Source organism: Lutjanus erythropterus, chromosome 3, assembly GCF_056507025.1.
Source record: "Lutjanus erythropterus isolate fLutEry1 chromosome 3, fLutEry1.hap2, whole genome shotgun sequence".
NCBI lineage: Eukaryota > Metazoa > Chordata > Actinopteri > Lutjaniformes > Lutjanidae > Lutjanus > Lutjanus erythropterus.
Window position 1 is genome coordinate 11,887,883 of NC_139319.1, and position 14,144 is coordinate 11,902,026.

The window sequence follows — 14,144 nt, forward strand, 5'->3', positions numbered from 1 at the left end:
AATAGAACAGCTTACAAGAGTCTGGAGAGTTAATGCAGCCTTTAAAACCAGGAAAAGACAACACTAAAGCCACATCACAATTCAAAGATATACAAATCTAAGACAGTATCTAGTCTCATATGATAATATTGATATGATATCTATATCTTGCCAAGCCCCTGTGCTTTCTGATAGTAGAAGTCAATACCTGCACCAAACAGAGCACCGGGTCTTGAATTGATGAGTTTGAGGTGACTGACAGTCTAAGCTCCTGGATTAGAAAATGTGCCCATATTGCAGAAGAATCACCACGGCTGCTGTCAGAGTCTCCTCAGCTTTTTTTGCACCTTACACTTGCACTGTGAAACAGCCCCAGGATTAATGACATGAGGGCATCAGCTGCAGTGTGTCTCTGTGATGTTCAGCTTATTTTAACAAGACAAATCAAAAATGTACACATTTAAAATGTGCTGGACAATATTAAAAAATATGTCAGGTTTTAATTCTGGTTCATGGTGTATTTTCAATACACGCATCTCATCATGCAAGGCTTGTGTGCGTGTGGTTTAAACATAAATCATAATTAATCTTCCTCTGTCATGCAAGTTAGATCTTGCATTAGTGCAATCTTAATTTAAACAAATGTTCCCTTTCAATGTCCTACACATATATATTGAAGATAATACTACCACAGGGTCGCTGCTGTCTGAAGACACAATACATTTTCATTAAACTGATTAATTTGTTCAGATTATTCGACATGGGGTTGCATTTATGCTCAGCAGCGTGCTGGAGCTGGTCAAAGACCTAATTTAACCACTTTATCTTGTGTTTTGGAAGTTTAATCTATAACAATGCATCCCAATTTATAAAATGCTCACATCAGTTTGGATGGAAAATTTAAAGGGATAGTTCAGATTATATGAAGTGGGGGTGTATGAGGTATTTATCAACAGTAGATGGCAGTTGAGGGCGTGGTGTAGGAGGCTAAGCAATGCACTGCATGCATGGTTAACAGCAAAATGTGTTTTGACCACCTTAAGAAGGCCCACCTAAAAAAACAAAGGTCTATGTGCACCCTGTAGTTAGAATATTTCTTCTTTATATTGCTGTCAAACAGTCTTGCATAACAGTTATATAAACCATGTATAGAGTTGCTGTTCTACAGCTGCCTTAATCTATTAGTTTGTTTGTGGTGTGACTTCTATGTTTTAAAGTGTTTGTTAAGATTTACCAAAGTCTGACAATAACACAACTGGTACTGTCAGGAGTCTGGTTGAGTGAGAGTGATATTTGGCTTATGTAAGAGTGGTTTCTCATGTGAAAAGGCTGTTCAATGTCATGGCAAAGCGGCGAAAATATTCTAAAGAATAGAAATCGATAGACTGTCTGATGTCCTTCCGTTTTTTTACAGAGTGACTTATGGGGACTGTTGGCCATGGATCCAGCAGATCAACTAAACACGACTCATGTGGAAAATTCACAACTTGAGCTGAAATCTTACAACTGCTGCTCGACTACAGACACCGTAAATGTCGACAACTTTTTGCAGTTGGACGACAGCACAAAGCTGGTCGGAGTTCAGGTTATTCTCATCCTCGCTTACAGCACAATCATTTTGTTTGGAGTCATTGGAAATGCCTTGGTTATATATGTCGTCTACAAATTTAAAAACTTACGAACTGTCACAAACTTCTTTATTGTAAACTTAGCTGTGGCAGACCTGCTGGTGAACACGCTCTGTTTGCCTTTCACGCTAGTCTACACACTGTACGGTGAGTGGAAGTTTGGCCAGGTGTTGTGCTTCATGCTGCCCTACGCCCAAGGCATGGCAGTGCACGTGTCCACCATCACTATGAACGTCATCGCCCTGGACCGTCACCGGAGCATCGTCTACCACATGGAGACCAAGATGTCCAAAGACATGTGCGCCGTGGTTATCGTCATCACCTGGGCTGTCAGCGCCTTGTTGGCCAGCCCTCTCGCCATCTTCAGGGAGTATGGGACGTTTGATCTTTCACCGGACGAATCTATTCAGGTGTGTACGGAGAAGTGGCCAGGGAGCAGCATGAACGGGAGCATCTACAGTATATCAGCGCTCCTGGTTCAATACGGTTTACCTCTGGTTATCAACTCTGTTGCCTACATCCGCATCTGGAATAAGCTGAAGAACCACATGGCTTGCGGAGGTCGAAATGACCGCCATCAGCGCAGGAAGAAGACCACTAAGATGCTGCTGACCATGGTGGTGGTCTTTGCAGTCAGCTGGTTGCCTTTCCACGCGTTCCAGTTGGCTGTTGACATTGACAGCACTGTGTTGTACATGAAGGACTTTAAGTTGCTTTTCACTGTGTTCCATATTGTTGCTATGTGCTCGACGTTTGTCAATCCCATCCTGTATGGGTGGATGAACAACAACTACAGGGCAGCCTTTTTGTCTGTGTGTAAGTGTTACCAGCCCTTCAGAAGGAGGTCAACATGCTGCAAAGGCAGAGAGACACAAACCAATAGACACATGGTTTGTACAGAGTGCAAATCAACAAATGTCTAAGTTGCACAGTTGGTTTATTGTACAGAGTGTATAAAAGAAGTGGACATAGCCTCCTGGTCTGACAAATGAACTCAGTGCAGAAACTGTGCCTTAAACCTGCATTCTTTCTAATGGCCAGCAGGGGGAGACACTGTTTACTAAAAAAAAAGGCAGATTGTATAGAAGTCAATGAGAAAATCACCATATCACTCACTTGATTTATTTGCTTAAAGAGTTTATGGCTAGTTTCAAGTCTTCCTCAATACAGCATGATGTTCACTTTATTCCATTTAGAGTTGACAAGTCGCTATCATGACAAACTGTCAATCACGATAGAGGCATAATAAGGCATATCAATTGAACTGTATCAATTTAAATAGCCAATGACTTGTTTTTGGTTGTTGTCTGTGTTTTAGAACGTTAATGAGTGTGTTGCATGAAAGGAAACTGTAACATTTTGGTCGCCTAAAAATGTCTTGTGCGGCATTGTACTCAAAGACACTGTAACCCCTTGGCTACACCACAGACTTCCTGACAGCATCATGCTTGAATGACAACAGCGTTCATGCCACACTGAGACATATTTAGACTTCATGTCAGCAGCAAACGAGCAGCCAATCTTTCTGTGCAGGGGGATGCGCTGAGGGTAGACAGTTGTTCGTGATCAGAATAGAGAAATTAGAGTTTAGCAGTGAAGTTGTCTGGTGGCAGTAAATGTACAGTTTGTCCATAAATAAACTGCAGAAGACGTTCAAGAAGTTCCTGTGTCTTGCTTCATAGCTGCTGGATAAAGTGAAGGGAGAGTCTGTGGGATTGCAAATTGGAGCAAAGTACTTAGCTTACATAATGTAGATAAACATATTTATTCAATGCTATTTATTTGGGAATCAGTCTTCCGTTTATATGCATATTGTGAAAAAGCAAAACAATATTTATTCATTTATTTTTGACTTTCTTTGCTGGAACGCCAGCAACCTGGGTGTGACGTCATTCCCTGCTCCAACTTTCAAGGTTAACAGAACGCAGCATCTAACTCTAAACCCCTCACTCCTCCCCAGCTCCACCTTGTTGTCCAAATATGGTCACTTCTGGCTCCACAAAAAACCAAGATGGTGACGATCAAAATGCCAAACTTGAGGCTTCAAAATGGTGTTCCACAAGCCAATGGATGACATCACAGTGGCTACATCCACTTCTTTTATACAGTCTGTCTGTGGTTCATTGATAATCATTTTTGGAAATGTGAAGCTGTGTTTTGTGTGGGCTTCTCAGAGTGAAGGACGATAAAAATGATACGTGGCGTTGGAAGAAGGGCTTAAACCTTACAGAAACTAAAATTAACACTGCAACAAAGGTGTGTCTTACTAGTCCTCATTCCAATCTACACTTTTCAACACACAAGTATTTGTGAGTCAGACTGTGCTGGATATTCCTTAATATATTTAGGATTTTTCTGTTCTTGACATAGTAAATGATTTGAATCTTCAATTTGGGCACAGATGGCTCGGCCTTTTGAGCTCTGTTAAGGCGTCACAGTCTGTCTCTCAGACTGGGAGAAAAACGGGTGTCAAATTAAACAAATGAATTCATATTACAGCTAAATGCATGTGAAAAAGTACATGGCGGGAGTTTTAAAGGCAGTAGTGAGGGAAGCAGATGTTGTGCGGTAAAAACAACAAAGGAACAAAACTTTTAAATCAGAGGTGTAGTGAAAGGTCTGCCTCGAGAAGTGGCTGCTCCTCTGGCTTATATGTATGTGCCACACTGGGTCCAGGTGTGTCTCATCCCATTGATTATCTCCTAACACTTGACTTGACTTAATTGGTCTGCAGCCCTGGAGACAGAAAGGACGGCAAGAGCAGATTGAACCAAGCAGAGGGTCCATTACACAGGCGCCCTCTGCATTTTTATTTCTTTGAGCTGATTTTCTTACTAAAGTTTCTCTGAACGTTACGGTTGTCTTACTGTTCTGCCACTGCTGATAAAACCAAACTGTTTTGTTTTGTTTTTTTTATTGCTGACAAATGTTTCTGCACCATTTTTGATTGTGATTGTGTCACTGCAGGATAAAAGTCCTTTTCTGTGAGGTGTTTCCATGATTTTGTTTCTCCTCTCAAAACTACTGTGTCAAACTATCGAGTGTAATTAATCCAATTTAATTTTGAACCACAGCAGTAAAGGATCGCTCATACACCTAAACCATTATGAAGAACCAGAGAATAAAGTATATATGCTATCAGTAACTAGAAACTTTGTCAAAATAATGACTCAATATATCAGAATAATGATTTAATATCACAAAATAATGAATTGGTATCTCAAAACAATGAGTTAGTCTCAAAAAAAGACTCATTATAATGATTTAAAGGATCATTTTGACTTGCCACATTGGCAGAAACGAGCTTTCATAATATCACACACAACACAAACCAATAGGAACAATTCATACATTTATATCACATCAAATGAAACATCTGTTCTTGCATTTCCATATCTCAAGCCAATTATTTTTCTCTCTCTATTATTCAGTTAGTCCTGTATAGATTCTCTATTCTGTACTTCAAGGTTCCTCATAATATGCAGGGACAGTTCTTTGATTGATTAACGTGAATATCCCAGAAAATCGTGCAGCGTTTCACTTCTGCTTCACTTTCTGTGGGTGATAGAGAGACTTACTATACAGTCAGAACTGCTGAACGTCAATGGTCAGAACAGCTAGACCTTGACATCGGCGGAGATTAAATACCCTGACCATATTATTTAGTCCACGTGTCGCTTTTATCAACCATTAAATCATCTGTGATCTTACTTCAAGAGCACCTCCACTCGAGTTGAACTCTGGAAACCTTCATTTTCTGTGCATTTACATCTGATTATTGTTGCACTGCATTGATGAAATGTAACAAAAACAACTTCATAACATACAGGACTGGAAATTACAGATAAAAATGGAAAATAAATTGACGTAACCTACTTCCTAACCCCATTTAAAAAAAAAAAAAAAAACTCTGTATCTCAGCTAACCTGAGTGGTCCACACACAATAATTCATCATATAAATCTGAGTAGATACGTAGGTACTCCTCTAACACTTATTATAATAAGTGTTTTTCCAGTTTCATTTGACTGAAACACATTTTAACATAAATAAAGAATAATTTAAAAACCCATGACTTTGTTTTATTAGTTCTGATCACCTTTTTAAATGTAAATATTTAATTATGTTTCTACAGTAGTCCAGAATGGGCAGGTTTGGGAGGTTTACTTTAAAAATGTATTCTGATACAATCGCTAATTACTTGTTAAAAGTGTAGTCAGTGACCCTAATTCAAGTACCCTAATATTAAAGTAATGTAACCTGATTACTTTCAGTTACTTTTGGATTAGCTCATACCAAATATTGGGACATTTTTGAGCCTAAATTTATATTTATTTATTACTTTTCCCTCCGTTATTAAGTACAAATGCACATATAAATTTATTGCTGCAATTTTATGCATTTAAATATGAATCTGCTCCTCTAACCCTTATTATAGTAAATGTTTTTCCAGATTGATTTGAAGCATCTGAAAACACACTGTGACCATGATAGCTGGCAGTGATTAAAGTTTTTCTATTAATTAAAAGCAAAATAATTTTGTAATTAAGTTAAAAATTGCAGTAAAATATTAAATAATTAAATATTTACATTTTAAAGGGTAATCAGAACTAATAAAACAAAGTCATAGGATTAATCTATTTTAACAGATGTTTGTTAAAACAGGAAATAATGTCATACAGTGGCAGGGAATCATGGTCGATAAAATACCTCATCATTGCCAGTTTACAGACTGTGTTTGGATGGATTATTATTTTACACTGTACTGCTGTATACCCACGTTCACATAAAATTGTTCTGTTTATGAAATAAGAAAAAATTAGGAAAGGTTTTGGTGGGCTGCGCAAAACTTTCAGATTTCAAATTGGGCCGTGGAATTCTTAAGTTTGGGAATGGCTGCTTTAGAGGAACGTAAGAGGTTCACATCTAAGAAATCTCTTTCCAAAATGCATTACAGTAATTACTTTGCAACTTTCTGTGAGTATGAGCGAGTGAATCAGCCTTAATAGTGCTTTTATTTTGTTAAATTGGTGGACTTAAGTGTGAACCGGGGCTAATGCCTGGCTTTTTTTTTTTTGTATCATGAAAGCCCCCAAATCTGCTGTAGACTGGTTCAGTATGAAATGTATGTACATTGACCTCAATTTTGTACATTTTTGCAGTGAACGTCTCTGCATAATTTATCATGTGGTTGTTCTCTGTCATTCAAAACCAGCTCAGTTGACCTGGCATACTTGATTATATGTCATTTAATACCATCAATATCATCTTGTTTTATTAGATGAGATACTGTATATATGTATGTTTTCATACTTGTGTTGTTGCTGCTTTTGAGAACAATCACACCTCATTGCTGGGAAATGAAGAAATAGAGCTTCTGTAGATATTTGGAAATATGAATGTGTAATCAATGTTGAAGAAACATGATTGTCTAATGCAGAGGTTTTCAAAGTCTGTGACTGTGGGCCTCCCCTCAGACAAAGCTTAGTGAAAGATGTCCCACTTAGTTTACTTGTTTATTTTGCTCAGTTCCTGGTTATCGATAGGATCATAATTATGATATTTGATATCGCAGACAATCAACAACTGACCTTTCCTAAGTTCAGTGCTCCAATATTCATAAAGGGTCACAGCTAATATTAGTAAAACATATTTATTTTTTCCCCTCCAAGACTGTGAAACCTGATCCCACCCTACTGTGCTGTGATTGGCTAGTTCTTGTTGCCCCAGTGAAGTGTCTGTGCGATTACCAGAGAGCATTTCTGATGTTGTGAAAGGGTCTGTTTTAACCATAAAACATGATTTTTTCATCAGTAGTTTTTGTTCTTAAACTTACTATAGGCCACTGCCAGAGCCTTACACCTATCCAAGTTTCTGTGCCTTTAAATAGTTTTTTGTGAAAACTACACAAATAGTTCTTGTTCCTTCACTTACCCAAGTAGTTTTTGTGCCTAATCCTGACCAAGCTGTGACTGGAAACTGAAAATAATAAGTCAACTAAGTCTTAAAAATGATAAAGATGACATTTAGGTTCACAGGAGAAACAAAGGCTGGTCTCTTGAGTGAAAATTCTGTTTTTAATCTATTCATCTACTACAACCGCCTTGCTTAACTCCTCCCAAGTTCCAGTCTACACTCACGCTCACAGCCAATCAGAGCATGGTAGGGCTTACTGTGGTGAAAATAAAATTAATGCATGCAAAAAACTTGCTAACTACTTAGCTAGCTAGCTCACTTCCACCGAGCCTCCCCTGAATCTGTTTGGAGCACCCCTGGGAAGGGCCGCGTCCCACTTTGAAAACCAAATGTACACAATTAAAATGTGCTGCCGTTAACAATCAGGAATTTATCATCAAGGATGCAAGGACCTTAATTTAATTTATCAAGCCAGTGTGCATCAGGGTCCACATGCTGTGTACACAAAAAGGCACGAGTGCCTTGAATACGTATTTGTACATTTTCACATGTGGGTGTTTGTTAGTACATTATACTGCGCCTAACCTGCTATGCTAATGGTGTAATCAATAAGTCCAAATAATGCATTGCAATTTAGTGCAGTTAGTAGGATGCTATAATGAACTTTTAAGTGGAACTATAAATAAGCAGCTACACTAAAGTCAACAAAAGTCAACAGTAAGCTGTATTAAACTGATTTAAGCATAGTGTGCATCACAGCAACGATCTGATATAGTACAGGCTTAATAAAGGTCCAGTGTGTAAGATTTATGTGGATCTATTGTCAGTATATGGCAAACATTTAACATAATATTTATAAATATGTCTTCATTAGTGTAGAATCACCTGGAAATAAGAGTCACTCTGTTTTTGTTACCTTAAAATGAGCCGTTATATATCTACAGAGGAAGTGGGTTCTCCTCCATGGAGTCTACTTACCTGTTAAAAATGTAGTCCTTAACCTAATCTAAGTATCACAGTATTTAAGTACCATAACTTTGATTACTTTACTTGTGAATTACCTCAATACCAAATATGTTGAAGTGGTTTAGCCTGAAATAAAGTTTCATGTTTGTGGTTAGGTTCATTGTTAATTGCTCCTTCCTTTGTAAGTGCAAAGTAAACTGCTATAAACGTCTGTTGTGTTTTTGATGTTGTTCCCCCTTTCTGATTTAAAGACAACTTTCCACCAGAGGCCATGATATTGAATTGGCATGGTAAGACCAACTATATTTCACTGGAGACCAGAGTGGTGCTGAAGTGTTGTTATGGTGGTGTATTGTTCTTTACTTTAAATGTATTTTGTAATCCTGCTAATTATCCCCATTTCTACCAAGTGCATCTATGATCTGATTATGTCTTTATTATCTGTAACTGTAATAGAATACAGTTACCTTTTCTTTGTGTGTATCTTAATTATATATTCATTTAACATGTAATCCATTACTCCCCAAGCCTGACAACAGATAAACCAAATACTTGCTCTAGATACGGCCTTTCAGGTTTTTGTGAGTTTTTGCAGTGATTGTGGTTTTACCTGCATGCTAGGAGAGGGGGAGATGAGGTGTTTGCAATCTGCAGGCTAACTGCTAGTAGCCACAAAATCTTGCACACTGGGCCTTTAAGTGCTTATGTCTAACATATTAGTAAAGTGATGCTAAAACAATCAGTCAGTTAAGAGAAAATGAATCATTCATGGCTTTTATTGAGCAAAAATGTCAAAGATTGATCGGCTCCTGACTATAAAACTAATGTATAATCTGATTAATTGATGCCACGTCTTGAATATATTGTACATGTGGACCTGTTTGACATACTAGATGTTAGATTGTCTTCACAAACCTCTTTTTATTTTGGTGGTTGTCTATGGAATTTAAATTAATGACACGTGTCAGGATTCAGACATAAATGGACTGGAAAACTGACAAAGCTGCAGAGATCTGTGTTGTTTTTGAGTGGGATGTATTCATTTTACCAGTGTTATATACTTAAAGTGTTGCTAAATGGACATCTAATGGACATGCTGGTGGTGAAATTTAATGCATGCTGAAATACAGAAATAAACATAAAATTAAATATGAATTTATGACACATGTGACATGGAGAAACTGACATGTTCAGTACATACCACCAATTACAGATGCATTTTCTTTGCTTACCGTTTCAGCCTTGACATGTTTTCATGGGGTCTGAGCTCCAGCTGCAGAGGGATGCAGATGTTTATGTGTGTTTGCATAATGGGCTCAAAAGGAAACTGCAACAGGCTTTCTTATTAGGCAGACCAGAGGAGTTCCTCCTCCTCCCCGGCTCGTCTTTGTTTGCAGCGAGCATCCTAATGACCACTATTTGCTTTTACAGTGATTACACCGGTGCTCAGGTTTTGAAGAGCCCTTCCTGTTGACCAGGTCCTCACTGATTTATTTTGTGTGTACGTGAGGAGCCGAGGGACCGGGATATTAGTTCTGCATCTCCGTTTTTAGTAAGCTATTCATGGGTGTATTCAGCACTAAATCAATAATTGTTTCTTTAAATGTCCGATGTTATTGAACAGCTGCCACAAAGTGTTCCCTCAGGAGGAGGAGACTTGCTAATCAAGTAAAATGAACAATGGCTTTGAAACTAATTAAATTCCTCCTTGTTTGCTCATGGTCTTGTCTTTTAGCTTTCATAGGAGAAAGCCCTGACGTCACTCCCTGCGTCTGTCTCTTGGCTTTTGATCAGCATGTATTAATGTTTGATTAATAGCATTTTCTCAGTGGACGGAGTATCGATTTTGTGAATTAATTGTATTTCTACTGTGAAATAATTAAGTGGAGCCGGTTGTGAAACACATTTTGACAGCATATTCATTAGAGATGACTCATTTAAAATACATAGTCTTTTAGGTTAATGGTGCCTCATGCTGTTTAAGTCACTAGAGTCCATTTAAGTGGAGTCTTGTTACTATAAATCATATTTATAAGAATACACTAATACTTCGAAAATTAGTTGTATTAATTGATTCTTCAATTAGTCAGAATATTCATTGTGTCATCATGTATTAACTAAAACTGCCAAATTTTCAAATTTGTGCGCTTGTCACGTTATTTTTTGACAAATATTTTGACAGATATAATAGGATGTTAAAGCTGCAATTAATTTTCTCGCACAGGCCTGGCATAATATTGTCTTTTAATACTGTAGCTGCTCTTACCTGTAGAGCTATTCATCCATCTGGATTGTTTTGGTGTGAGTTACTGAGTTTTTGAGATATCGGCTGTAGAGATGTCTGCCATGTCTCGAAAATATAATGGAAATAAATGGCATTCAGCTTGTGGTGCAAAAAGCACCGAAAAATACATTTGAAAAACTCAACAGCAGTGTCTCTTTACAGAAATCATGACCCAGTTATTTAAGATAATCCACAGACGTTGTTGTGAGCAGTTTCACATAGGAACTACTTTCTTTTGACAGTAGAATATACCAGAACTATTTTCTTTCTACTCGCCATCTGCTGTCAAGTTCCATTATATTTGAGAGAAGGCAGACATCTCCATAGCACTACAGGTAAAATATGTATTTATTTTTTATATGTACAACCAGCTATGTCTTACCAACATGTGATTGGCCAAAGTCTCAGTATGATTTGTCTGAGCTGTTGGTATTTGCACTAGAAAGATACCAGGACATCACATAGCGGCGTTTTGGGTCGGTCCTAACATCCTGAGCACAGCAAAAATAATGGGAAAATAAGGATATACAGGCAGAGGGGTGGGTCTCTGCAGATACAGACACAGGAATCACACAGGAAAATCTGAAAGGTTATTATGGAACTTTTGCCAAGTGACACCAAAAATAAACTGCCTACCCCAGATTCAATGGTTTCTGTGGACTGGTCCAGCCCTGGAGGAAAAATATCTGGGTCTTGCGAGCTATCTTTGTTTTCTGTTTGGCGGTGCAGGGAGCACACAATAGAATTTATCTGAGCCTTCTTGAGGTAGTTAATTCAAGCTGCTCAGAGGAAATCATAAAACGTATGATCCGTAAAGCCCGCTCTGTGGAACTGGATGATGATTCTGTGAGTTTGTGACTGTGAGCAACACTTTTCACTTGATTTACTGAATAAAAAAATGTGTTTAATGCAGCTTTAAAACATCTCTTTGGGCTTGTGTTGTTGTGCTTTTATAGACTTAACAATAAGTCTCTAAAAATGATATTCTCAGTCAATCAAACTACATGCTAAGGAGGAACATGCTCGCTCATTATTGTAAAAGTATAACCCTTCGTTCGTTCCTGCCTGAGCTTTGAGTCTCGGAGGAGGGAGAAGACAACTCTGTCCAGGATTTTGAATTTGCACCGCAGCCGGCCCACCCATTTTAAACATTTGCTCTCTGTGTTTTCTTATTTCTCCTTTGAACAGGCTATATATACACACCTGGAACAGACTGTACTCCTAAACTCAAAACAAAACAACCCACTAACTACACTGTTTCCTGTTGTCATGCGTGATGGTCAAGGAGCTGAAAAATGGTACTTTAGCTCCCCCTGCTGTCAGTGTGCAGTGCATCACTGGAGAATTTCAGGGGGTTATTCACCAGAAAACCATAACATCAAATGGAAATATTTTGAGTTTGTGGATCTTTTACCTCAGTGTCAGCCTGACTCCCTGGAAACTTTGGATGTTGACCAGAATTTGACATAAAGCAGATTCAGATTCAGATTCAGTAGAGTCAGTTGTGTAACTGCGTGTGGCAGAGGCGTACTGTTGCTGTCCTTTCCTTGTCCATCTTTTAATTGAAATGTGTCCTCTGATGCTGAGTGATCAAGCCAACGATTCATTAAAAAGACAAAATGTTACTTCAATGAAAAATGGATTGTTGTTCGACTTAATTAATGGATGATGGCCAATATTCTTTCAAGGAACTATAAAGAGCAGAGAGAATAAAACCCACAGAAATCTGTTTATACTTAATGGACTACTGAAAAAGAAGTGGCCTTTTGCTAATAGCTACAGGATCAATACTGAGGTGTATTACATCACCTTGTGTTCTCTTTTTTTTTTTTTTGTTCCCATTTTCAGACATTTGTGTCTCAAGGCTCTGGTCTCCCAGTCTGTTCAGAGGCCGTGGTAAATTACATCACTGTAGTGGTCTCTCAGGGTGACTGCTGGCTTCATCATTTCATTCTTCATCATGTTTTATGTACACAAGTTTGTGTGTCTGAGTCTCTGTGTTATATGTGTTACCTGGCTGCTAGACAGACGTCCCCGTCGGGACAATAAAGTTAAAGCTGGAGCATTTAAGGTCCTGCACATCCTCACAGGTGTTTTCGGTTATTCTGACTGATTACACCTCAAATCAGATTGCGCGTGTGCAAATCTCTGCTTGGAAGCACGCTGACGCAACACTTTCTGGAGCCTATTTTTCACAAGTTGAAGTAAAAGACTCTTTCAGTGCACACAAAAGGCTCATTTCTGCCTGTTTATATCTCAGCTCAGGTTGAGAGCCTGCAAATCTCTGCTTGAAAGTATCATCCATTTTTTACAAGTTGAAATAAAAGATAAAAGACTTTTCTCTCCACTTTGGAGCACAAATTTGTTCAAATTTGTGTTACCGAGCACTTACTTCTCCTTTGTCAAGACAATCCATCCACCTGACAGGTGTGGCATATCAAGATGCTGATTAAAAAGCATTGTTTAAGTGCAGGTGTGTCTTGGACTGGTCATGATAAAAACTCTCTCTCTCCACTCTGAAATATGCATCCACACTTACATTTTGGTTGAGTTTACATGGCGTCACCAGGACATTGGGTGCCAATAGGAGTAAAGGTGCCATTTGTCCCACTCATCTAATCATCAGGTGCTTCAAAGTTAACACGAGACGCTAATCAAATAACCAAACTCTGTAGACTACTACACTGTCCTGAAGATTGGTCTAATCAAACTAAATAATCAGGAGTCATGACAGCGTGACAGTGAGTCTGAAACTGAAGCAGCTAAATGGAATTCAGCCATCATTAAACGTGTTTACACCTGTGCTTTGTATACTGTGACATGTCACACCGTTTTTTGCGAAAAGGCATAAGGTTTCATGTTATTTGACACGTTTTTGCAAAAATGCACCTGAATATACCAAAATAAACTGCCCCGGTTTGTAGCTAGCATAGCTGCAGTGCTTACACTTGAATGGTAGAATAAGTAGGATTTGTCAGTTGCCTTTTGTAAATACACCAGAGAGATAGTTGATTGTTTTGAGTCTCATTCACAGGATGTCAAATACCAACATTTTGGGTCGGCAAAGCAGCAAAATAATGGGGAAAAAAAAAACACAAGGTATGGATGGATTTGGGGAAAATCCTACATCGTTTGCCTTTAAACAAACAGAGTCCAGATGAATATAAACACAGTCATGAAGCCAGTGAAGCTGTCATCATGTATTAATAGTGGACAGAGCTGCCAGGTCCTGAAAGTAAAGCCAGTGCGCCTTAAACCTGAATTCTTTCCAGTCACGATTGTTTGGACTCTTATGAGAAAATGACCCGGTGTCTCATTTGATTTATTATCTCAGTAAACAGTTTCCTAATGAGTTTATGGCTTAAATCAATA

The 14,144-nt window shown here is 38.3% G+C and overlaps 1 protein-coding gene across 1 annotated transcript; it reads left to right on the forward strand.

Moving 5' to 3' along the window:
- Nucleotides 1–1,393: 1,393 nt before the first annotated feature.
- npy2r (neuropeptide Y receptor Y2) lies at nt 1,394–3,322 on the forward strand. Its single transcript, XM_084712627.1, has one exon. The coding sequence runs from the start codon at nt 1,418–1,420 to the stop codon at nt 2,528–2,530; it is 1,113 nt and encodes a 370-aa protein (XP_084568753.1). The 5' UTR covers nt 1,394–1,417; the 3' UTR covers nt 2,531–3,322.
- The last annotated feature ends 10,822 nt before the right edge of the window (nt 3,323–14,144 follow it).